The 25,505-nt window shown below is 52.3% G+C and overlaps 1 protein-coding gene across 5 annotated transcripts in view; it reads left to right on the forward strand.

Moving 5' to 3' along the window:
- The window catches only part of ZFHX3 (zinc finger homeobox 3), a 448,729-nt gene that overhangs the window by 395,042 nt on the left and 28,182 nt on the right, over nt 1–25,505 (forward strand). For all 5 annotated transcript variants that reach the window (XM_053952496.1, XM_053952497.1, XM_053952498.1 and 2 more), the window contains one exon: nt 23,237–23,344. In XM_053952496.1, coding sequence (XP_053808471.1) covers nt 23,237–23,344 — 108 coding nt within the window. The remainder of the gene's footprint in view (nt 1–23,236; nt 23,345–25,505) is intronic.

Genomic DNA, 25,505 nt, shown 5'->3' on the forward strand with positions numbered 1-25,505 from the left:
TCTTCCCACTTTGCTGCAGAGGACAGTCCCTGTGGTGGCCACACTGTCACAGCAATCCTCATTGCTGCCAAATCCTTGGCCATCATCTCCTTGCAGCACAGGATTGTTGTTGGGGATTTGTGGAGGAGCAGGGCCGGCGCTCTGGCAGCCCTTGCTGGACACCAAAAGCTGTGAATAGCCCCTTTGTCCTGGCAGGACAGGGGGCTGGGGGGTCACCTCTGCCCCTGTGCCCAGCCCTGCTGGAGCACCCTCTGCCAGCCCACAGCAAGGGACCGGCCAGTCTCCCTGCTCCAAACAGGTGGGACACAGTGTTTTGAAGAATACTTTACTGCAAAGCTCTGCTCTGAGAACCCCTGGAAAGCTGCTGTCTCCTTGGAAGGGGGGCATGCCTCAGAGCCCCTGCTTTCCCCCTCCCTGTGCCCCACAGGCACTGTGCACTGTTTGTCCACATCTCCCTTGTGTGTCAGTGTTTGACCTTTCGCAGGGCTGGGAGCTGCAGACTGAAGTCGGGATGTGAATCTTTAATGAAACCAAGTATGTAAACAGAGCTACAGTATAGCCAAAGCAGTTCAGATGAGAAAACCCCGTGTGGTTTAAGAATAGTAGTTCCCAGCCTCAGAATCACACCTCAGCCTGACTCTGCCTGTGTCGCCTGCAGACAGCAGGGTGCTCATTTGGTTGCTGCACCTCTGTTCACTGAGTCATGTGGTTCCTTCATCATCATCAAGCATGGAGTAATTATTCATGGAGTTTGTTACAGCAGGGGTGTGAGATGTGCCTCTGGGGTAGATTTTTCATGGTAGCAGACTCTCTACTTCCAGTAGAACTTTAAGACTTTTGAAGTGAAAGTTGGTAGTGATAAATTACATTTCTCCCTGCTTAAAATAAATTTAGTGGGATCTGATGTTGTCCACTTGGTCTCCATTAAAGACAGTGTGGTCGTTCTTAAGGACGCCTGTCAGTCTCCAACTTCTGATGGAGGTAATGGAGGGTTTTGGAAAGAAATCACCAGTTTGCTTTGTAATCTCTCTCCAGTTTTTCATAGGACTTGATTTCACACAGCAATTAAAAACTTACCAAGCAGATCACCCATATGGTGCCTGCAGGAAAAGAGCACACAGAGTCCATGCTACAGCATCTGCCAGTCAAAACCACTCTGCAGCTCTGGCTCTGCTGATGATGCCACAGTTACATGTCTGAAATGTGTGGCCCTTGCAGAAGGCTGGGGAAGTAATTTCCAGGCTTGTCCTTGATTGACACATTTAATAATCTGCCAAGCCAGGTTACAGCCTGAGCTCCTGTGTGCAAACACCAAGTGCTGCCCAGCTTCATCTGTATCTCTTGGGCTTTCTACCTCTCACTCTCCAGAACCTGATACTGCCTTTTCCCCAGATGTGATCTGTAGCCCCCGAGGGCAGCAGCCTGCTCAGCTTTGTTTCCAAAGTGCTGCATGTAAATCCAGCCAAACCATCGGTGCGTGCATGGTCAGAGCAGCCGCAGGTTCTCGGGGCACCGGGGCCCTGTGGTGTGCACCCCGCTCCTCCGGGGCCGTGTGCTGCAGCTGGGGGTGTGCAGCAGCTCTTGGCCCAGGGGGAAATCCCTTCCTGTCACATCCTGAGACACAGGGAGCGAGACGAGGGGTTGTCCTGTTTTGAGGCAGCGTTCACCCGTGGTGCAGCAGCATATGTGGGCCAGCACAGAGGCAAACAGTCCGGGGCGATGTATTGGGCTGATTGAACTTGCAGTTCCCTTTACTGCAGCAGTTCTGATCTCCCTGCCAACCCCACCAGCTACCCCCACACGCAGGATTATCTCTTGTTTTCCAAGATCTTGTGTCACATGTGTTCATTTAGAGGACAGTTTGTTGCCTTCCCCTTTGTTGTTCTGCTGAACCTTGGATTTTTTTTTTCATTTTTTAATGGATTGAATTGCTTCAGGACCTTTTACTTTTCCAGCAAGCTCTTAACAGAGTTGCAGTATTTCTGGAGAGGTCTCTCTGCTGGGGGCCATCCCAAGTCTGGACAGATGACAGAGTCTCCTCCATGGTCACAGGGGAAGCTTTTGGTTCTGCTGTAGTTTCACATTGCTTTAATGGTCATTGAAATCCAGCAGGCATGGATCATGGTGGCTACATTCAGTTGGCTCCTTCAGAAGGCTGAGGACATGAGGATAGTCCAGCGGTTTGAGAAACTTTTAGGAGTCTTTTCTTTCCTGGTATTGCCCTGTAACATGATTTCTAACTGTTCCCTCCTTGCATCCTTTCTCCCACCTACATTTTGGAGAGCCCCATTCCCATCCCAGCAGCATCTCTCTGTCCTTTTCCATTTGGGACACCACAGGGCTGTTGAGGTCTGGGTCAACAGAATGCAGGAATTAAGTTGGTTCTCTTTAATATCTGGCAGAAGGAGATTTCCTTTGTGGTGTTTTTTTTGGTGGGGTTTTTTTTGGGGTTTTTTTTGGGGTTTTTTTAAAAATTTTTTCGAGTTGGTTTTGAGTTTAAAGTCAAGAGCATTTGTGCCTTAGCTCCGCTTTGACCAACCAGCAACAAAGAGATAATCTTGAAAGGATATGAAAGGTTTAATAATTTTAATTTTGTTTTTATTGAAGTTGGTTGTGACTTTTTTCCTGTGCCCCTCTAAAGGGGGGCTGTAACAGAAACCCACCCAAAGCCTCCAGCATGTGGTTCGTGCAGCGGGAGGCGCCTGCGGAAGGAAGCGCTGGGCTGGGAGCACGCGGCAGCAGCACCCAGCCGTGGCAGGAATCTCAGAAACTCCATCCCACTCCAGCCACCACTTGGCCTGGGAGCTCATGGCTTTCATTAAGCAGAAAGAGAGGAAGCTCTGACAGCTGACTTGTTCTAGGATGTTTTTCTTGTTTGACTGCATCTTAAAGCCCTTTCCACTTAGGAAAAGTAAAGGAGGAAGTATCACCAGATGCTGCAGTACAACACTCTGAGGCTCCCGGTCTCTCTTCTTCTCTGCTTTTTCTCTGTATTCAAGCAAACTCCAGAGGCAGACTGAAGCCCAGCAGTCAGAGCTCAGCATCTCCCTGAGCTCTGTTTCCCTTGGGACTCAAGAATGGCATTCCTGTCTCTTGGTACTCTGTCCCTGAAGCTCTGCTGTTGATGCCCAGGGCATGGTGGTCACTGCACCTTCTGCTTCTCTTCCCTGTTTCTCTTTTGCCCTTTCTCCTGCACAATTTAGAATAGGGAACTGTTCTCCTGAGGACTTGGAGGTGGTTGTTGCAGTGGTGCAGGTTAAAGACTGAGGGTCTCTCCCTGTGAGGGGTGAATCAGTAAAGCTTTGAAGACATTGCAGGTAGTGCAGCATGGTCCCAGGGTGTGTTGGAGCAGGTGAGTTGTCTATGAGAGTGACGTGGGATTCACACTGACAGCAAACTGGCCTCTTGGTGAAGGTCCCATCAGTGTAGCTGTGCTGCTTCTGTCCCACACTCGCTCCTGCTCAGGTGCTGTGTCTGACACAAAGCCCTGCTTTGATCTTCTGGTGCCATGAAGAAAAAGAAACCTTCCAAAACCTTAGACACATTCTCCAGAAATTGTTCCTCCACTTTTAGCCCTGATTTATGATGTTTCTCTCACAGCCTCTGTTGCAGCAGCTCATGCCCAGCACCTTCCCACAGGTCTGACTCCTGTACCCATTGTTGTGCTTCTGTTTTCTCCCTTGCTGTGGTACTGGGCTTCAAATTAAGTATCTCTGTAACAAACATGCCTCCTCCTGTGTTCCCGGGTTAATGAGTTGAAAGAGTTGCCTGGCTGCTGTGCTGTTCTTGGTGCATTAGTTTGGAGTCTCTTCTTTTGTTCCAATGCTGACCTGAACTGAGAGGGGCAGGAGCTTCAGCACAGAGTTCTGATGGTACCTCAGGACCTTTTTCCCTGCTGACATGCCCAGTGACATCCTGGCTGGGGACAGTGGCAGAAAGAAAAGGTCAGTCACGTTCAGCTGGGCACAGGCTCTGTGTTCAGAGGCAGCAAGGATGTTTGACTGGTTTGTGAGGAAGCAGTGGAGCAGGTGAGACCTGGAGCAGCACGCTGATGTGCCTTCCTGTTTGGAAGGTGAGTTTGAAGGCTGCTGCCACCAAACATGCCCATTTGGAGTTACAGGCTTCACTGTCCCGTGTGAAAGATCCATTTGTTTGTAAAAGCTGATACAAGGGTCGTGCTCAGCACTGTAAGAGAATGTCCTTGCACCTCCCCCTCTTCAGGGAATATCCTTGCAGGGCACCAGCTCCTTTCCTGGTTGTTCCTGCCCTGTCCCCGCCATGGTTCTCATAGTTCATTCTGCTCCAGGAGCACATGTCTGATGGTCTTTAACTGGCAGAACTGAGGGAGGAGCCCCCTGCTACCCAAACTCACCATGCAAACCCAGTACACTGCCCAAAATTAGAGAGTTCAGAGGAGACATTGTGAGAATAGGAAGTGCTCTCCTCCACCTCTAATCTCTAGGTTGTGGATTTAATTGCAAGAGATATACAGCTTGGGTTATGGAATGGGTTCCTTTTTTTCTGTATGAGCCACAGGCAAAATGAGATTCCATACATTATCAGGGGGATGATTCGTGAAACAAGGTTTTGCAGCAGCTGGCTCAGGCTGGCACTGAGCCCCGGCCTGGCCCGCTCCAGCATCCCCCCAGCTGTGGTGTGCACGTTGGACCACTCTGCTGTGTCCCTGCTCTGGTCTTGTGTTAGCCTCTACTTCTGAAATGCACTTGCTTCCTGTCCCTGCTGCGAGGCCTATTGATCCTCTGGTGATGACATTAACGTCCTCAGAACTGCCTGGGAAGGAGCTACCACATGCATTTATTTTTCCACTAAAACTCTAAGATTGGCTAATAACGTGCCTGTCAGCACCAGTGTCCTGCCTGCTCTGACTGCTTCAGAGGGAAGTCTGGGGGCCCATAAACAAATAATAACCTACCCAAAGTGAGGTCTCATCCTTGTTCCTACCAAAATTCAGTTCATGCCCTTAAGCAAGAGGGTTTCTCTTTCATCTAAATACTCAGTTTGCTTTTCCGAGTTGCACATCTTGATGCCTTTGCCATGTATTTTTTTTTTACCTCAATGATTTCTTGAGGCCACAAGTTCCAAAGGTTAATTGAGAGCTGTATGAGAAATTATTATCCATATTTGCTTCCAATTTGCATTTTTTTCCCTTCTCCGTGTCAGTCCTTCCAGGAGTGGTGAGTGAGAGAAGCAGTGTTGGTCTGACTCTACTGAACCTTCACTTGTATGCTCCTGTGAAGGCCACCTTCAGCTCAAAGAGCCTGAGCCCCCTCCTCCTCTGTACTTCCTCCTACCCCTTTTCAGGCTTTTCATTCATGTGTGGTCACTTCATTGAATAAATAGCAGTGGTTTGGGTTTTCTGGTTCTGTTCTTCACAGGTGTTTTCTCCCCTGTCAGCGTGTCAGGTGCAGGTTTCCCCTGGTCTGCAGGGATGTGCTGGCCTCTCCACACGGTGCACCCCAGCCATCCCCACTCAGTGCCCTCCATGCCCCACCTGGGGCCCCAAACTCCTAAATCTCAGTGTTGCTCTGGGATGGTGCTTGTGGGGCCCTGCATGGCCCCCCCATCACCCGCCAGGGTTAGAGTCAGGGCACCCTAACCACCAGGGGCACAGCCCAATGTGACTTCCCATCTCTGTGTTCATGTGTGCAGGCGCTGCTGCACCTCGTCTGGGAACAGCTCTTGCATTTGGTTACCAATTAAGCTGAAGGATTCTGGCCTTTTCCGTCCCCTTTTCATGGTGATGAAGGTTGAATTAGGGCTGAGTGTTTGGGATTGTTCCTTGGCCTCCAGTGCTGCTTTGCTGCCTCCTTTGTGGCCAAACAATGGGATTAATTTGGCCTTTGCCAGCCATGCTCAGCGCCCGTTCCACTTCACTTGCGCAGCCACCTCTCCCTTCCACAGCACCCACTCCTTGCTCCTCCTGCTCTGTGTGTGTGTGGCGTGGAGGGTCACTCGTGGTTTGTTTTGTGTTGGCCTGGCAGGGTCAGGGGCCTGCTGGTGTCCTCCTGCTCCAAAGCACCTGCCAGGCGAGGTGACCACCCCTTGCCTTGCCAGGAGAGGTGACCACCCCTTGCCAGGCGAGGTGACCACCCCTTGCCTTGCCAGGAGAGGTGACCACCCATTGCCAGGAGAGGTGACCACCCCTTGCCAGGAGAGGTGACCACCCCTTGCCTTGCCAGGAGAGGTGACCACCCCTTGCCTTGCCAGGAGAGGTGACCACCCATTGCCAGGAGAGGTGACCACCCCTTGCCTTGCCAGGAGAGGTGACCACCCCTTGCCTTGCCAGGAGAGGTGACCACCCATTGCCAGGAGAGGTGACCACCCCTTGCCAGGCGAGGTGACCACCCCTTGCCAGGAGAGGTGACCACCCCTTGCCTTGCCAGGAGAGGTGACCACCCCTTCCCAGGAGAGGTGACCACCCCTTGCCTTGCCAGGCGAGGTGACCACCCCTTGCCTTGCCAGGCGAGGTGACCACCCCTTGCCAGGCGAGGTGACCACCCCTTGCCTTGCCAGGCGAGGTGACCACCCCTTGCCAGGCGAGCCCGTCCCTCCCCGGCTGTGCGGGGCAGCACAGCCCCTTCCCTCTGCACAAATTGGCAAGGACGAACCTTGTCACGTCCAGCGCGGCGCTCACGGGCGCCTGCCTCCGAGGGGTAATCATGCAGGCATAAATTCGGAAAGTTGCTAAGCTATGAGCAGTCTTATGAGCATTAAAAGTGTCCTCTTTGCCAGAAAGGTCATTCATAACTTGGCTGCGCCGCTGATGTACAGTCAGTGATATTGATTGATTAATGTATAAAAAGCACCAAATCCATTTGCTTCTGTGAAAGAGAATAAAGTGCAGTCGACTCTCTCTTTATTTTCACCTCATCCTTTTGTTTGAAGGACGTTTTTTTTTCTCTTTTTGTTTTGCCAGCTAGGTTTAAGGGGGTTACAAAAAGCCAGTTTCTGCCAAGTAATGCGTTCACAAAGGGAACATTGATTCACATCAGTGTCGCTTGAATTACCCTTAAAGGTTTGCCAAGGAGTTGTTCTTATATTAACCTTCTGTTCATCAAAGACGAAATAAATAAATAAGTCATAAAATCAGCTTCACTGCCCCTGCTGGAGTTGGATGCAAAACAGGAATTTCTCATGTTTGGAATTTGTGCTCCAGGTGCTGCACCTTGGCCCCTCTCCCCAGGCTCTTGGCCTTTTCCCTCCTGCAGAGCTGTTCGCCCAAGGCCCCAGTCTGAGCTGGGATGAGTGTTGATGGTTTTAGGGAGGGGGGCTCCTGCAGGGGAATATTTTCAGAAGGATGTTGTATAAAAAGTTCATTTAATCATTGCAAGCATAACTAGAATTATTTCTGTGCAGGACAATGAGGCCCAAGGCATTCTGCCCTGGCCAGGGTTGGCATTCTTCTCATTCAGCCAAGGTCTTGTTTGTTTTTCTGGACTTATTGGGCCACTGGTAATTAATTATGTGGTGTTGTCATTTTCCTCTAGTTAATTCTGGGAGGTACCTTGGTACCCATGGAGCTCTGTGCAGCAGCATCTCTCCTTCCCCTCTCTCCAGATGCACTGGCATTGTCCGTGTCCATCCCAAAGTGCCCTTGTCCCCTGTGTGGGCAGCGAGGGGCAGCACGTGTCTGTTCCTTTGGTAGGATGGCTGGCCTGTGAGTCCCAGAGATGGCTGTCCTCTGCAGCAGGAGCTCTGTTGCTTTTCTTCAGGGATGTTTAACCAAATCTCTGCATCTTCACTCAGTCCCTGTTCCAAAACTGTGCAGTGCTGTTTAGTGATATTTCTTCTCTAGAGCAGGAGTTTCATTGCCTTCTGCATGTCAGGCAGCTGTGCCCATCACAGTTAGCCAGCAAACACAGAGCTTGGAAATCAACTCCCCTTGGAAACATCTCTGCACGAGGTGTCCCCACCTGACTGTCATAACCCACCAGCCCCAGATCAAGAGCCTGTGGCAGCCCGCAGATAACCTGGGCCATCCTGCCACAAGGGATGCCTTCTCTCTTCGTTTCCAGCCTGGCTGCATCTGGTGGGCTCCTCGGCTCCTGAAGCACTGGCTGGAGCCACAGAGGAGCTCAGCTCCTGAGTTCTCCTGAGACCTGTGGAAGCACTGTGCTGGCTGCAGCATGAGCAGCCTGAAGTGCCCGTGGTCACATGCACCAGTGGTGTTCTGGTGGTGCTCTGCACTAGTGCATGAGCCCGCGGGTACCTGAGGTCCCTCCAACCTCCTCAGTGCTGCCCACATGGCACTTCTGTTCCAGCATCTCTTACTGGTGAAGAATGATGGCGATTACCCTGCCAGCTGTGAGGGTACGTGCTGGGGTGAGCACCAGAAATGGCAGCATGCAGGATCCCTGCAGGATGTTCCTCCCACGTGTGTCTCTGCCTCCTGTGCCTGCGTGGTGCATGTGCTGTGCTGGGCCCTGGACCTTGTGCTGCCCGTTCCACATCCCCAAGGGGCAAACCACCCAGGCACGGTGACAGCAGGGCATGGCACCTCACGCCCCCAGGAAGACCCTTTTCCCCCGTGACTGCTGTACAATCTGAAAGGAGAATCATCCTATTTTTTAATCTTTTTCTCTGATTGTGGGAGCACTGCAGCCGGCCGAGGCCCCCTCCCCCTCTGGCGAGGCACTGAGGATTGGATCAGATGATACGGAGTGTGCATGCTGAGAATGAATCCATTTTCTCTCCTCCATCTCCCCAGAATAAATTAGAATTTGCCTGATTTAATAAAATGGCTTCATCTCTCTGCCATCTTTCCTATCTCCCATGTGCTCCATCCCCACCCCCACTGCAGAAGAACAGATCTGGCCTGTGTCGGGTCCCGCTCGGGGGGTTGGTCAGCGCTGCCGCTCCGCCTGCCAGGACAGCGCAGGATTTGTCCCCGTGTCTCCCTTTCCTCACTGTCCAAGGCGGTGGCTGTAATTGCTGTAGAGATCAGTGTCGTTTACTGTCCATCCGTGTGAAGCTCGCCAGGGCTGTGACTGCCATGCAGAGTGTTTGGGGCCAGGGAGGGCTGGGCACAGGCCCTGCACAGCCCGGATTTGCCCCAGCGCCTTGCTCTGTGAGGAGCACGAGTGCGTGTGAGAGCTGAGCGCCGCCGCAGAGCCCAAGGAGGTGGCCAAATTTAGGTGGCTTCACTACAGCCAAACCTTTTTCTCTTGCCTGGATCTGGTGCTTTAATTCCTGTTCCTAGGCTGATTTTTTCCTTTCTGTTCTGACACTAATTGCACCAGGCGCATTGGGAGTGGCGGCTGCTGAGCGGTACCAGCTAAATGTTAAGAAAGGTTTTAAAAACAGACTGAACTCTTCCTTAATGAGGCTCAATCGTGCTCTCCTCCGGGTGGTTTTGTTTTGCTGATCTGTCAGTTTTTCAAGGATTTAATTGCACTTTTTTCATATTAGTCTTTGAAATGGGGCTAAGCAGCTTTCTCTAAAATGCAACACAAAAAGGAGAGATGCTTCCCTATTTTCTTGCTTTGCTTTCATCACTCCAGGATCATCATCTGCCAGTGGCACCAGGGACCCCTCAGTGATAAAGAATAAAACATATGAGAGCACAGGTGAAGGGCAGGCTGCACTGCTGTGGTGGCCCCACATCTGGAAACCCTTGCCAGTGGTTCCCTTTGCCTCCTGGCTCCTCCAGCTGTCTCCAGTTGGGTCACTACTCATGCTAATCCTGGAAGACTTTCCTAATGCTGGGTTTGAAGGGAAAGCAGGAGGCAAAGGCTGAGCTGGCTTGTCCAATGTAGCTCATTTGTCAGAAATGACACAAAAATGAGACAAGCAGTGCTACAATGCTCTAGAAATGGTCATAGCCTCCTAGAGCAGCGGAGCTTGGCAGAGCCTCTGGAGGCCTCTGAGCCCTGGCCCTGCTCAGAGACAGGCCAGCCAGAGCTGTCTCTGCTGGGGTCTGAAGCATTTCCAAGGTGTGGAGACCCTCCCAGCCTCTCTGGGTGCCAGTGTCCAGCTGCTACAGTGCTGGGAGTCCAGGGCAGGGGATGCCAAGCAGATGCTGCTGGGCTGGGAGGGGGCAGGAGAGAGCAGGCAGATGTATCCGTGAGGCTATTATCTTTATGGCGTAGAGAAAGCATGTTTGAAGCAATCAGCAAGGAATTCTTAATGGCTTCACTTCCTCTGCCCTCGTGCTCTCCTCACGGGACAGGTTGCACAGCAGCCAGGGCTGCGCAGGCGCCGCCCCGCACGCACTGCTTTTACCCAGTGCTTTGTTTTGCAGAGATGCACAAAGCTGCTGCTGAGTTTCCTGAGGGTGCTGATGAACAGCAGAGCAGTGAGAGCTCCAAGCCACCCAGCAGTGACTCTCCTTCCTTAGCCTGCAGTTTATTTTTACGTCTCTTAGCAATTACATTTCTTATTTTTCCACTTTTTCTTCCTTTCCTCTAGCTTTGTTTCTTTTCCTCCTTCTTTTTTCATATTTATCCCTTAAATATTTCAGTCTCTTATTTCTAATCTCAGCATAACAAAGCCTGTATTCTTTTCTTGTTTCGATGTGTGCCTGCTTCCCTATGAGCTCCCAGCACACCTCTCGTGAGGATGTAAAATCTAAGAACCAGATCTTTGAGATTTCAAAATAAAATAAAAGTAAACTCTGCTTTAAAAACACTTTAGCAGGAAAGCCAGGCTAATTGTAAATCAATGAGTCTTAAAATGCAGCATTGATCTCCAGTTAGAAGTTTGAAGGGGAAAGCAGTAATTACTGTACTGAAGGTAGATTTTTTTTTTTTCTCTTAGCAAGTTCTGGGCAGAAGGAAGGCTCATTAGGGCAGCACTTCAGAATCTGAGTAATTAGTTTAAAAAGTACTTTTGTGGTGTTATTCCCATGGCTAGAAATTATTGGAGTCTTCACAGATTTATAGTTCTGCTCTGATAAAGTTTGATTTATTATTGTGTTTGGTGGGGAAGATCCTTCCTACGGTCACCTGGGTGAAGATCCGGAGTGGGAATCAGGCCAGGAAGAATTGCTGTGGGTACGTGGGGCCTCTTGCCAGCAGGGGAACCTCAGCAGGATGGGATTTGAGCTCTTTGTGAACATACTCTCTGGCCAGTACCCCACAAGAAAACAGAGTAGACATCTAGGAATCAGAACAGAGGCTCTTACTCCTTGTACTCCCTTACATCATGGGCCTCCTGTCCAGTTACCTGCAAGCTCCTTCTTGCTCGTGGGGGAAATGGCTCAGATCTCTGTGTCCTTGTCATGCCATGACCAGCTCTGTGCTGTGTCATTGAGCCATCCCCTGTGCCACCCTGCTCAGGAAAGCAGGACTGGTCTGCCAAGGCTCACATAAGTCTGTGGCATTTCTCCATGGGTTTTCCAGCTAATTCCTCCCATAAGCAGTGAGGGAGGAATTAGCTGGAAAACTCTGCTCTCCTTTTCCAGGCTGAGGCAGAGGAAGTGGCTGCAAGCACCGCCTGGGATGTGGGTGCAGCCTCATGTGACATGGTCTGCATTTGCTCTGGGAGGTGGGATAGGGTAGAAGTACCCAGGGCTTATTGTTTCCTAACAAAATTATGCTAATTTGGGGAACTGACCCTAGAATTAGCATTAATCCATGTGCAGGAAGGCTTTGCAGCATGGCTGGTGAGCCCATCTGTCCTTGGGGAGCAGGTTTGTGTTCCTGCCAATCTCCCCAGTGTGTTAAATTGGGATAGTTGCACAGTCTGACTTTTCAATCCCATACCTCTGGCTGTGGCTGTTCCTACTCACCAGACTCAATAAATATTTTCACAGAAATGATTCAGTTTGCAGGGACTGTCATAGATCTGATTCTGCACGGGGGGGAAAGGGGAAGGTCTCTGGAGGCAGAAAACCCTTGTGTGGCAGAAAGCCTGCTGGGAAGTCAGCTCAAGAAGAATTAGAAACCCTTTAAATAAATGCTTACTTGACACGACTCTGTCTCCCCCAGTCTAACAAGCAGGGAAGCGAATGGCAGCCGCTGGCCAGAAATTGATTGCATTAATTGATATGCCAATAAGAGAGCTTGTTACATCCGCCATTGGTTAGGAGGCCGGCTAACAAGTCCCGCTGATCAATGGAACCAATAAAGATTTCATCCATTAATGAGCAACATGGTAATTAATGTTATCCATAAACCAATTAGCCTGGGTAGCTAATGTGCTGGTTAGCACAGTGAGTGGTGGAGCCGTGGGTGGGCACAGGCCAGCTGGTACACAGGGGACAACATCACCCCGCTGCTGTGGAGGGGACATCACCTTCCCAGTGTGGACAGGGCATCCCCTCTCCAGTGCGACCACGGGGCTCGGAACCACAGCTAGCTCACTCTGGGCCTCCCAAAGCAAGGGGGCTGGGAGGGTGGCTGGTGGGATCGCTCACATTGCTGGGAAGGGGCTTCTCTAGATTTTCAAGGCACTTTCAATTATTTCTTTCGCTTTTTGGAACCTTTGTGTAACCTTTCATGCTTCTTTCACACTTCTTAAATGTTTTTGGCGATGCACAGGTTTCTGTAACTTGTGTTTCATGGTGTAAGGCAGCGTTTGGGTTCTTGCTGTGTCCCTGGGAAGCTGCTGGAACCCCTCGACCCGCCACTGACCGCAGATGCTGCTGTGCACAGCCCTGCACTGGGCTATCCCACACCACCAGTACCAGTAACGATGCTAACACAGGTAACACAGCGTGTAGGTTGAAGGCTGCTGCCTAAATCCACTTGTCAGGGGCTTGCCCCAAGTGCCAGCACCACTGTGGCATCAGGACTGCCCACAGGTATCAGGACAGGAGGTGCAGGAGCGGCCCCAGGCCCTGGGCAGCATCAGTCCCACAGGCTCCACTGTGGAGTTACCTTGGATTGTTGGATATTGACCCTGGGAGACCCCTTGTGGATTCCCTAATTGAAAATTAATACCAGATCAATGCCGTGGGCAATTTGCATATTGATCATAAACAACTTTGAAGGCACCGAGTGCGTGTTGGATCGATGCTCTCTCGCGCAGGCTGCAGGGAGCGCGGCCCCGCGCCTCGCACCGTCCTGCCGGCCGAGTTCCGCTGGGGCGGGGATGGTTTGTGCCACACTGGGGGCACCCCATGGGGTTCACAGCCTTTTCCTGTGGCTCCCCTTGGACAGGGAGGGAGGGGATGGGCTGCTTGTTCGCTTATTTTAAACCAAATGGCTCCAGAGGCATCCCAGAGAGCAGGGAACGCCACCCTGTCCTGGGCACACAGCCCTCCCTCTGCACCTGCCACGTGCAGCCTGACACTTTCAATAGAGGTTTCCAAAAGTAGAGGTGCTGTTTTTCTGAGGACACCAGGAGGGAACTCAGCGGTGATTTTTCCCTGGCATTTTCATCTTACATTTGCTCTGTGAGGGCAGTATTTAGACCCTTCTCTCTCTGCTCGGGACATTCACCGGTTATTTCGGAATGGTTTTGTGCTGAAGGGAGCAAATATTTTATATCAGACTCAAAAAAAACCCTAAAAACTTAATCTGAAAATCTATAGCTTCGGCACAGAGGGATTCCTGTGGGCATGGAGATAAAAACGTTTGGACAGGCACTGCATTGCCTGCCCCTCCACACACGTGTGCAACACAAGGCAATGCCTCAGACCTGGCAGGGGAACCACCTCTGGCCTGGCCGTAGACAGAGCACAGGGAGCAGAGAGAGGGCAGGACTGGAAACCCGCACCCCAAAGTTGCCACTTATTTTCGGAGCAGCCGGCAGCTGCAGGAAGTCGCTGTGCATCTGATTAGCGCGTTACGGGGCTTTCATTGACTCGGCTCTGTGTGCTGATGAACTGGGGCTGGGGACAGGCGCCCGTAATTGAGAGAAATAAATTCTTATCACAGGCCCCTGCTGGAGTCACCACCTGTGCATGCGCCTTGCTCCGGGTTCCAGGAGTGGATCCGGTCTCCAGAGCACCTGACGTGCCCTTGTTAGTGGGAAGGAGCCAGGCTCAGGGGCTGCAGGCACTAAGCACCATCCCAGGGTGGCTGAAAGGCTCTGTCTGCCCAGTCCACTGGCGTGGCCCACCTCTGCTACCTCCCTGCTTGGCCACAGGCTGGCAGCTTGAGAGCCATCAGTGCCCTCACATCTCACTGGGAGCTGCTCTGTGCTCCTCCCTTTTTCTTGATCCTCTGTGTTTCACCTGGGAGCTGGAGCAGCCATTCTCCCTTGCTACCTGAGATCTGATGACAAGTGGAAGATCTTTCCCCAATGTGTGTCAGGAGATGTGGGCGTCACAGGGGAAAGGGTTTTGTGATGATGCAAAAAAAACAAGAATGAAGGTGTAGTTTCCTTGAAAAAGAAACCCATCTGCTGTTTAAAATTAAAAGGAAAAAACAAGGGAGTCCAGGGCCAGCAGGGCCCTGCAGCTCACCGTGGTACAAGGCTGTGGTGGGCAGCCCGTCCCCCTGAGCGGGGCTCTGCTGGGCTCCCCTGGCTGCTCGCAGCCCCTGTAGTTTTGCCCGTTCTCGGGCCGTGGACAGGCTGCCCCCGTGAGCACGTGCAGCGGTGGGGAGGTGAGTGGAAAGGCTTCACTTGACATTCCCTGACCTCCGGGTGCAGCTGAGTGCTGGAGAGCCAGCGCTGAAATTGCAGTCGCTTTCAATTACCCGAAGCCAGGGGAGGTGGAGGAAAAGGGGCTGTTGGCTCCAGGAAGCTGAAGTCGCTGCTGCTGAAAGCTCGTTAGTACAAGGGGAAAAGCAATTAATGACGTTTTGCCAGTGCCACTAACCCAAACCCAGGGAGGAACAATCCAGGCCAGGCTGCAGCCGTGCCTGCCGTGCAGGTGATGTGGGACCCGTCAAGCATGCCCTCAAGGACAGCCCCATGGCTGCAGAGCTGTGGGGTGTCTCCCCTCCCTGTTCTCAGCAAGAGTTTGTTGTGCATTCGGGAGCTCACTTGCGTTACCTGCTCCCTCCTGTGCACCAGCCCAAGTGGGGTTTGGTGTGGCAGAGCTCTCAGGGTGCTGGCAGAGGGAATGAACACTCCGCTGACAGGACTTGGAAGTGGGGCTGTGTCTTTGAGGGACTGCCTCGCTGCCATGGCCTCTGTTATTCTGCAGTGAAGTGAGACCATGACAATTCACACCAAAAACTTTGGTACTGCAGCTCTACCAGGCCGTTTTTTCTGCCTGGTGAACCTGCACAGGCATTGCCCTTGTGGTACCGAAGCGTCTGTCCAGCCTGCTGGGTGTATTTGCCCTGTCCTTCTCGGGGCTCCTGGGCATGCTCAACCCTTAACTCTGAAGTGCCTTGTTCCCCTGCCCTGAATCAGCCCCACCACTCCACTCCACTGCCCCATGTCTGTGTTGGGAACTTGTGGTCCGACAGACTGCTGGGGTATTTCAGTGGTTCATAAACCTGGGCACTGCAGTCATGACTTTCCCAAGTTTTTAGCTGAGCTTAAAAGAACTCCAAACATGCTGAGATTGGGAAATGGTTGGGGAGGGGGAGAAAGAGGGTCAGCAAGACATTAATTAAATTTTTCTTGGAGCAATACCATGGAGAGGGAGAACAGAGCAGGAGTTGTATATTTAAAAAAAATACTAAACAGAAAGAGGACATTTTAGTGTTTCATTTAAGTGTGGTTTGTGAGGATGATGGGTTAAGGTTGTTGGGAGTTCTCCTGTGCATATTCAGCCCCTAAGGCTAAGCATGAATTAATTATAGCTCATTTTTGTTACAGTTACAGTGTTCTCAAGATGTACCTTGCTGCAAAGTTGCTAAAGTTGGCTATTAACTTCAGCTTGGCATCAGCACTGATTTGTTTGTGGATCTCCACAGCTTTTCTGAAGTGAGCCTATATTCCCAGTGAGCACAAAGCATCTCTTGCTCTACTGGCACAGTCTGGTGAGGGCCTGCAGTGCTCTTCTCCCAAGAAGCACATGACAGGACAAGGGGAGATGGCCTCAAGTTGTGCCAGGGGAGGTTTAGGTCGTGTATTGGGAAAATTCCTTCTTGGAAAGAGCTGTCCACCCCTGTCACAGCCTACCCAGGGCAGCGGTAGAGTCGCCGTCTCTGGCAGGATTTAAAACCTGTGTGGATGCGGTACTTGGGGACGTGGGTCGTTGGAAGCCTTGACAGTGCTGGAGGAACAGTGGGACTCAAGGATCTTAGAGGGCTTTTCCAACCCAAATGGTTCCATGATTCTACAAAAGCTGCCATTGTCTGCTCGAGTAGTTCCACCATGTGTTTTTAGCAGAAGGCCAGGGTTGCCTTCCCTCACAAAGTGGGTCTGGGCACCCGTTCCCTGGGCACCTTTCCTGTGCTCCTGCCTCGTCACCTCTGCCATCCAGCTCCTCCATCTTCTTCCTCCCACTGGTCCCTTTGTCTCTGGACCCTTGTCCTGAAGGTCTCTGTGTGGAGACCGCTCTGTCCTCTCCCTGCAGACCTGGAGCTGGAGATGGGCTCTTTTGTTTTGCTGTTTGATCTGTGTTTGTGTTTTTGCATGCATCTCCTTTCCAGCTGATTCCAGTTTGGAGCTAGGTTAAACTGTGCAAAATACTGTTTAAAAGAAAAAGAGAAAGGAACTTGTCAAGATGCATTTGTTAGAGCACATTTAAAATGAAACAGAATTGAAGGTAGTTTTTGTCCAAGAAAGGGGAGGCTGAAAAGCCGTCAAGCCGCAGGAGAAAGCCCCTCCTTTGTTGTCCTCCTGACATTGAAGTGTAATTTTTCATGGTTATTTGGACTGGAAAATGGGGGGAAAGGGAGAGATGGGCTTGCGATTATTTCCCATAAATGACAACACAATCACATCACGCTCCACTACAAACATGCTCAAGGAATTTGCCTTTTTTTTATGTTTCATGTGTGAAAATAACAGCAACCTTTCTAGTCCTACTGAAATTAAAGGGGGTAAGTCCCTGTCGGGTTTCACTGGCTTAAAACATAGCCCAGTTTGCAAAAAACATGGACAGCCTTGTTCCCAGGGAGTGGGAGAATGGTGATGTTCTCCCAGGAAAGGGGCTCTTGGTTGTGCATGCTCCATCCCTGGGTGTGTTCAAGGCCAGGTTTGATGGGCTTGGAGCAACCTGGTCTAGTGGAAGGTGTCCCTGCTTTTATGTCAGGGGTTTGGAACAAGATGGTCTTGAAGGTCCCTCCCAAGCCAAAACAATTCTGTGACTCTCTGATGTCTGTGTCAGCTGAGCACGCCATAGTCAGCAGTTTCTGTTTGTCAGTGAAAGCAGCAGAGATGCTCTGGCCATGCTCTGGAGTGGAGCTGTCTGCGAAATAAGTGTCATTAAACCAAGGAACATGTAGTATTATATTGTCTTCCTGCAGCCCTTTGTCAGGTGGGACTCATCCCCCAGCTTTGCTCCAGGATGGAGCTCCGTGGCATTCCCCTCGTAACCTTGCTTAGTGCTGCCTTTGCACTGCTTGGAATCCTGCTTTTCCTTTCAGGAAAACAGTAGGAGTGAGCAAGCTGATGTAGAGTAATCCCGTCAGGAGCTGGCACAGATGGAGTTGCAGCACATACATGCAGGAGTGGGAGCTGGACTCACACCCCCATCTGGGCTCTCTCTCTGCTCTGTTACCGCAGCAGAGTGCGCTGGGCCAGGGGCGTGGTGTGAGCTGGGACTGCCCCCCCTGTGCCTCCTGCAGACCCTTCCTGAGCCAGCTGCTCAGGGGCAGCTGAGCTCATCCTGGGCTTCCAGGATGTAGGAGGGCATTGACCCACTCCGGACCTCCCTCCTCCTCCATATGGGCCCAAACCTCTCTAGACTGGACCAGGGCGGCTCAGCTTTATACCAGGGACAGCAGTTGGGCTGTGGGTCAGGTTTATACCAGGGGCAGCAGTTGGGCTGTGGGTCAGGTTTATACCAGGGACAGCATTTCAGCTGTGGGTCAGGTTTATCCCAAGGACAGCAGTTGGGCTGTGGGTCAGGTTTATACCAGGGACAGCATTTCAGCTGTGGGTCAGGTTTATCCCAAGGACAGCAGTTGGGCTGTGGGTCAGGTTTATCCCAAGGACAGCAGTTGGGCTGTGGCTCAGCTTTATACCAGGGACAGCAGTTGGGCTGTGGGTCAGGTTTATCCCAAGGACAGCAGTTGGGCTGTGGGTCAGGTTTATCCCAAGGACAGCATTTCAGCTGTGGGTCAGGTTTATCCCAAGGACAGCATTTCAGCTGTGGGTCAGGTTTATCCCAAGGACAGCAGTTGGGCTGTGGGTCAGGTTTATCCCAAGGACAGCAGTTGGGCTGTGGGTCAGGTTTATACCAGGGACAGCATTTCAGCTGTGGGTCAGGTTTATCCCAAGGACAGCAGTTGGGCTGTGGGTCAGGTTTATACCAGGGACAGCATTTCAGCTGTGGGTCAGGTTTATACCAGGGACAGCATTTCAGCTGTGGGTCAGGTTTATCCCAAGGACAGCATTTCAGCTGTGGGTCAGGTTTATCCCAAGGACAGCATTTCAGCTGTGGGTCAGGTTTATACCGGGGGCAGCAGTTGGGCTGTGGCTCAGTGGTGCTGGGCCCGGTTCAGCCAGCCCTCACCTCCCTGACAGCCGTGGCGTGCAGCCAGCCAGGGCTCAGGCCTGTCTTTCTGTCAGCTTTTTTGGCTACTTTTCCTGAAAAAGGGAGCGTCACAAATTCTTTTTGTTCCAAAGGAGAGACCCTGTGTACAATTAAAACTTGTTTCTGGTAAACCTCATTCCAGGAAAGATGAGCTTTTAACAAAAGGCTTTTGACAGCTGCAGGGTATTTCATTTTTTTAATGCCGAATGAAAAATCAATACATTTTTCTAGGTTATACATATTCAGAACAGGCTTGATATTTCCATTATAATGGAAAATGGGTGTCTGCACATCTCGCCTGTCAGAGCTGCACCGCCACATTTTCCAAGCCACTGCTAAATATTTCAAACCTGATTTGATTGTGGTTCATGACAGCTAATGTTTCTCAGCTCTCAAGCCTGCCGGAGGGTGGAGAGGCAGCGCACGCTCTTTCCCATGCCTACATTTTCGCCACCCCAGAAATGCCCTTTATCCCTTCGGATAAGAGATCTGGGTTTGTTAAGGGAAACCTGGCTGGGAGAGGAAGAGGTGAGAGGCTGAGCTGTTCAAGCTGGTCTGGATCCCATCAGCATTTGCCGACTGCTCCAGCTCTCAAACTTCCTGGGTCTGGGAAGGGACAGACCTCAGTGGTGTGATCCTGTGCAATTGCATGCGGCAGTTTGGGTACATTTTGGTGTGTGACTGAGTCAGAGGTTCCCTGACCTCTGCAGAAGTCAGATACTTGTGATTTTCCAGACTCTTCTTCTGCTCTTCCCCCTCCTTCCTCCCCCCCTCCCTGCTCCCCGCTTAGTGAATGGTTTAATTTTAAATTAAAAGGAAATACTGCTCTCTAAAATGATTTATTCATGAAGGAAGCAAAGACTCTGCCTAGGATTTTGTGTGGGGCAGGTGGATTGAGATGGAAGAGCAGCTCCTTTGGCTCCAGAGCACTTTTTGCTCTCTGTGTTGACCTGAGCCCTGGCAGTGGGAAAATTCATTTTAAAAGTTATTAATAAACCACCATGGACTCAGGGCACTCTGGCATGGGAACCCGTGCAGTGTGTGCTGTTTGGGTTTCCCAGGGACATGATTCCCCCATACAAATCCCACAGCAGCAGCTCTTGCACCTCTGAAGTCCGAACAGAATGTGCATCTTTGGGGAAGAGGGATCAGGTGGTAGCAAAAAGGTCATGGTGGTTTGGAAGTAAGTTCCCTACGTGTTGCTGGCCACTGCTCGTTCAGCCTCAGGAGCTGGTCTTGGGGTGGTCTGCACACTCTGCTGCAGGTGGGTCCTGTGGGCCGTGTCACGAGGATGGAGGTGGGCTCTGGTCAGGTCAGTGGCTCCAGTTTGCAGTGGCGATGGAAGCTCCTTGTGGTGCGCAATGGATTGAGGGCAGGAGCAGACCTTTCCCTACCAGACGTGCTGCTGGCCTGTTCTCAGAGAAGGATGCCCCAGAGGAGCGCAGGGGAGGGATGGTTGGGTGCCTTGACACAGGTGTTTGCTTTCCAGACCTGGAAAGGCTGGAAAGCACCCTGGAGCTGCTGCTGGGGCTCAACAGCCGCCGAGCTGCCTGCAGAGAGCGTGGGCACCGACCTTCCAGGAGCAGGGCCCTGGCTGCTTTTGCTGCCAGTGCTGAGCTCTGCTTGGTGGAGGCTGGGTCAGACATGGGTGTGAGCGCTGGAGGCAAGTTCCCAGCGGGTCAGAGCCCCCTCAGTGCACAGAGCCAGCTCGGGTGGGGTGCCTGTCCCCAGCGTCCCTGGGCGCAGTGACAAGGGTGGCTGTGCCACCGGCCAGACCGAGCACGGTGAGCACAGCAACCTCAGCCTTCTGCTGGAAGGGGATCACGGCAGATGGAGTTTGTGCTTCCCCCTCCCCGGGGCTCTGTGCCAGAGGCCCTGGCAGCAAGGAGCTGAGCAGGGATGGGACAAGGACCCACCCAAGCTGGTTCAGAGTCTCCCTGGGTACATGTCTAAGACTCTGCTCCCTTCCCATCCTGCTTCAGAAAAATTACTTTTCAGAAAAAAGCTCAGGGTGGAGCAGGAGGAGGGTTTGCAGCTGGATCTGCTCCCTGCCCTCTGCCTAGCAGGGGGTGTTGAGAGTTTGTGTCCTCAGAGGGGAGCGCTCCCGGGGCAGGACTGTGGAGTGCTCATTGCCAGAGATGTGCGGGCTCAGTCCAGGCTGGTGGTGGATGGACATGAGGAGCTGCAGCCCCAGCCGTGCTGGGGACTTGCTGTTTGTAGCCTTGTTTTTTAATCATTTTCTCCCCGTTATTGGTATTCATAGCTCACATTTTTCCGGTTACTGTCAGCCTGGGCTTTCATCCATTTTAAAGAGCTATTTTTTCCCTTGTTGATGATGATGATGGTATAAAGACAGATGGTGTAACTGCTTATGAATGTCCTATTTTATTCTCCTCGAACCAGACAGCACACTGGAAGACACGTATTATTTCCACATGCTCAGGTTAGAGCCCAGACAGCGGCTGAGCCTGGCTCGCCCTTCCTCTTCCTCCCATGCCGATGCTGACACCTCCGGGTCGCAGCTGGGAGTGCCGCTGCGCCAGGCGCCCTTTGTTGTGCAGTCGGCCGGGGGCTCGGGGCTGGGGGCTCGGGGCTGGGGATCTGGGCTGGGGATCTGGGCTGGGGATCTGGGCTGGGGGCTGGGGCTGGGGGCTCGGGGCTGGGGATCTGGGCTGGGGACTGGGGCTGGGGGATCTGGGCTGGGGATCTGGGCTGGGGATCTGGGCTGGGGGCTCGGGGCTGGGGGCTGGGGCTGGGGGCTCAGGGCTGGGGATCTGGGCTGGGGGATCTGGGCTGGGGGCTCGGGGCTGGGGGCTGGGGCTGGGGGATCTGGGCTGGGGATCTGGGCTGGGGGCTCGGGGCTGGGGATCTGGGCTGGGGGATCTGGGCTGAGGATCTGGGCTGGGGGCTCGGGGCTGGGGGCTGGGGCTGGGGGCTCAGGGCTGGGGATCTGGGCTGGGGGATCTGGGCTGGGGGCTCAGGGCTGGGGATCTGGGCTGGGGGATCTGGGCTGGGGGCTCAGGGCTGGGGATCTGGGCTGGGGCTCTGGGCTGGGGGCTGGGGCTGGGCAGTGGGGGGCCGGGGCTAGGGCAGTGGGTGATGGGCTGCAGGCCATGGGCAGTGGGGGCCATCTCCTCACACTGTCCAGGAGGCCTCGGAGTGCCCGAGCCAGCAAAGAATGGTTAAAATGATTATTTAAATTAAATATACAAACCCATTACCAAAGGTTTTTAATAAAACCAGCTAGAATCTGCTTCCACAGCAGCTGCCCCAGCTGAAGGGACACCCTCACCCTGTGTGAAGTGGTTTGAAAGCACCAGGGTGGTGGGGTTGGGGTGGGGATGGTTTGTTGTGGTTTTTCCCTAGAGTGGAAAAAAGATTGGAATTTTAATTTCTGAAATGTAAACCCAGCTGCTGGTCTCACAGCCCTTCTCCCAGCAAACTTGAGCACTCAGCTCACATGGCAGACTGCCCATCTCACCCCTCCACCAGTGATATGTGTCTTTCTACATGTGGGATGCCTTTGTCAGCACTGCCACCCATCTCCCCTGTCACTCCCAATTTAGGCTGTCATATCTTCAAACAGCACTGCTGAGTATCTGCAAGCTGCTAATATATACTTTTAATCTGAATTTCTAGCCCTGTCTTTGTTAGGAGGAGGATGGGGGTTGGTGCTTGAACCCGTTAGGTGGTTCAGGTAAATTGCAGGGTTGCATGGGTCCGTGGGGTTTACCATGACCGCATAATGTGAGTTAAAATTCTAAACTATCCTGCCTGAAAATGGGTATAATGGCCTAAAAGTGCCTCTTTTAGCCCAGTGGTGGGGTAACCCCTGTCAGTTACAGGACTGTACATTAATACCCATAGTAGTAGATGATAATGTGGCTGTTACACCCTGGTGTAAGGGGGCTGACAGCCACAGCGCTGTCACTCCCAGTCACTCCCAGTCACTCCCAGTCCCACCTGATGAGGTGCCTTGGAGTGCAGCTGCCCCACACCAGGTGGACAAAACTCTGTGCCCATTCTGTTGTTATGGGCTGGACCATGGTGCTCTGTGTTTTGTTCTGAGCTTTCAGCACTTCACTGAGTGTTTCCTCCATGCTTTTGCACCTGCATGGTGCTGCCCGGGTTTGCAGGCTCTTCCCCTTGCTGGGATGAAGGCAAGGCTGCCACACGTTCCTCCCGTGCCTCGTGTCTGGGCTGGGGCTGCAGCAGACCAAGCTGCTCCGAGCTTGCTCTGAGCAGGAGGGATGTCATTAGTCTGCAGTGGCCTCTGGCATCTTGGTGACCAGGGTCAGGACTGCACCCTGTCACTGGGTCTGAAGAACTTGAGATGGGGATGAGGAGGAAGGATGAGGCTGAAGGTGCTGGAGGCTCTGGTCACTCCCTCATACTTCCGTAATCCCTGATATGGCTGGGTAGAACCTTGTTGTGTAGAGAACCATGTCGCTCTACACGACACCTCAGGGGACCTCAGCAGCTCCAGGTGGTAGAAGTAGGCGAGGTTCTTCGTTTTGTCTTCATCTCTCAGTTCTTTACAGTTTCTGTCTTGACCAATAAGCAAGTGCTTATGCCAGGTGTGCTGGGAGAGCACTGGGTGATGTTGATTACCTGCCATCCAACACTTGTGCACAACCTTAGCTGTTGCTCTTACTCTTGGCAGCTACCTATTCTTCTGTACTGCCTTCCACATCTGTGTCACACTTTCTGCTTTTCTTGTTTCAGAAGAGCCCAGTGAAGATGTGGAAGGGCCCAATGAAACAACCGGCGATGCTGAGGAACCTGCCAAGGAGCAAGAGAGTGGAGGGGACAAGGACCAGAGTAAATGGACAGGTATGATTCTGTGATTTAGCAGAGCTGGTGTTTGCTCCCTCATTTTCTTCAAATCCAGGAAGGGGAGGTGGAAAAAACAGTGGTCCACAAAACCCTTTTAGCTGACCACAACGTGTCAGTGTCAGCGTGACATAAGTGTCATCCTCTGTGAAGGCTTTGGGTGTGGCTGCTTGACATACTCGTGGTTGTGGTGGGTCAGGCTGGCTCTGGGCCTGGACCCGGGCAGTGGGGATCAACAGCTGGGAGAGGAGGGGGGAGAAGGGGACGACCCCTTCTGCCAGCAGCCAGCACATGGTTGGATTAAGCATATCATTTGAGGATTCTATGATTGTCCCACTCTAGAGAGGGCCACCCATCTTCCACCCTCATCTGGTCCTTGCTGCCTGCTCCAGCCTGGGTCCAGAACCCGAGGTGCTGAAGGTGGCATTCATTTTCCTTGGCCCAGCACACGGCAGTTCTGGCTCCAGGTCCCATTTGGTTGGCAGGCAGTATTGGTCAGTGCAATGCCTCAGAAGCCCACAGAAACCCTTCTTCCAGGCAGCCCTCTCCTGCTGCCTTCATGGTTGCCTCTTGGTGAGCCCCAGACAAAGATACTTCATCTTATGTTGTCTTCCAAAATGGAATGTGGTATTTCACCTCCACAGTTGCAGTCTCAGCCCATCTCAGCCTCAGTCAATGGAAGATGTGTCCCAGCTGGTGAAGAGAGCAAGCTGGGCCCTTGGGCTGTTGAAGTTCCTGCTCTCACTGTGGGCTGTGCTCGCTGAGGTTGCTCTGTGTGTTCCTTCCAATCACATACTGATTCTTAACCTGGAAATGCAATTTGGCTTGGCTGTAGGTGATTTTAGTCTCAGTTCATTGTGTGGGATTGTGTGATGCTGAGCACAACCATTTTGTGGAGTGTCACAGACAGATGTAAGTATGGTTTATTGATTAAATCTCTTCAGGGGTAAATAGGGCTCTTTGCCCAAACCTGAAGCACTTGAAAAGGCTGATCTGTGTGCAAAGATTATATCTCAAAATATGTAAGGAAAAATGAGGAGCCTACTTTTTAAACCCTCTTCTGTCCAGAAACCCTTAATCTGGATTGTTTAATTTCTTCACCCTACCATTGAAATTTCTAACCCAGTATTTGTGAGCCAAGGGGCAGATCAAAAATGGGAGAGCTCCATGGGGCCTGCAAAGTGTGGAGAGGACACAGAGCAGGCGTGTGAGCCCATGGAGTGTGGGACCAGCCTTGTGTGAGCCAAGGTGTGTGTGATGGGCTGGTGCTGAGTTCAGGCTGCTTCCAAACATGTAACACCACTGCCCTGGACTTTAAAGCCAGATTGTGTTACCAATTGTTGCTGTCCAGCCCGTGTGCAAAGTAGGCACCACACCTTGCTCTTGTTTCTGCTCGTGTCCCTCGAGGAACATGACTGTGTTGACAGTCCTCCTGGACCTCAGAGACGGGAAGGAACAGAAGCTGGGTCAGGTTATACTGACAGCCCCAGAAGAGAAGTGTGCAGGGACACGAAAACCCAGTGCCAGTGGAGCCGTGAGCAGGGAGGGGAGCGGGCAATACCGGGAACCCTCCTTGGAGGAGGAGGAGGCCGCTGACACAGAGCAGGAGGGGGAGGCTGTGACCACAGTGCCATAAAGAACATGAAGCCTTCTCTGCATTTGCCCTCACTGAGCAGAGCAGCACAGCCTGTATCAGCAGCAGCCTGGGGAGAGCCTGTCCCCCAGCCCAGGAATGGGCTGCAGAGTGCTTGGTGATGCTGAAGGGTGTCCCTGGCCTGCTGCACTGTACCTGGGTGCTGGGACACAGTGCCTGCAGCACAGCCAGCTGCTCTCTCTGGTGCTCTGCAGAGGAGAGGGGAGGTTGGCAAGGGACAGACACGGGGCTTGTCCCTGGCTGAAGGAGTGGCTGGGGAACTGTACACCTGCCATCTCTGCCCCAGATTTTCCCGGGAATTGACCAAACAACTGTTTGTAAGTGCTGATGGGAAGATAATGAGATGAGGAACAGTCGACACAGATTTGTCAAGAACAAATCATGTCAACACGACCCAATTTCCCTTCATGTGAAGAAGGTCCTGTTTGGAGACAGTGTCTCCTTGGGAAGGCTTTCGATGCCAGTTTTCAGGACAGGCTGAAATGAAGCAGAGACATAGCAGTGTAG

This window comes from Vidua chalybeata, chromosome 11 (assembly GCF_026979565.1).
Source record: "Vidua chalybeata isolate OUT-0048 chromosome 11, bVidCha1 merged haplotype, whole genome shotgun sequence".
Taxonomy (NCBI): Eukaryota; Metazoa; Chordata; class Aves; order Passeriformes; family Viduidae; genus Vidua; species Vidua chalybeata.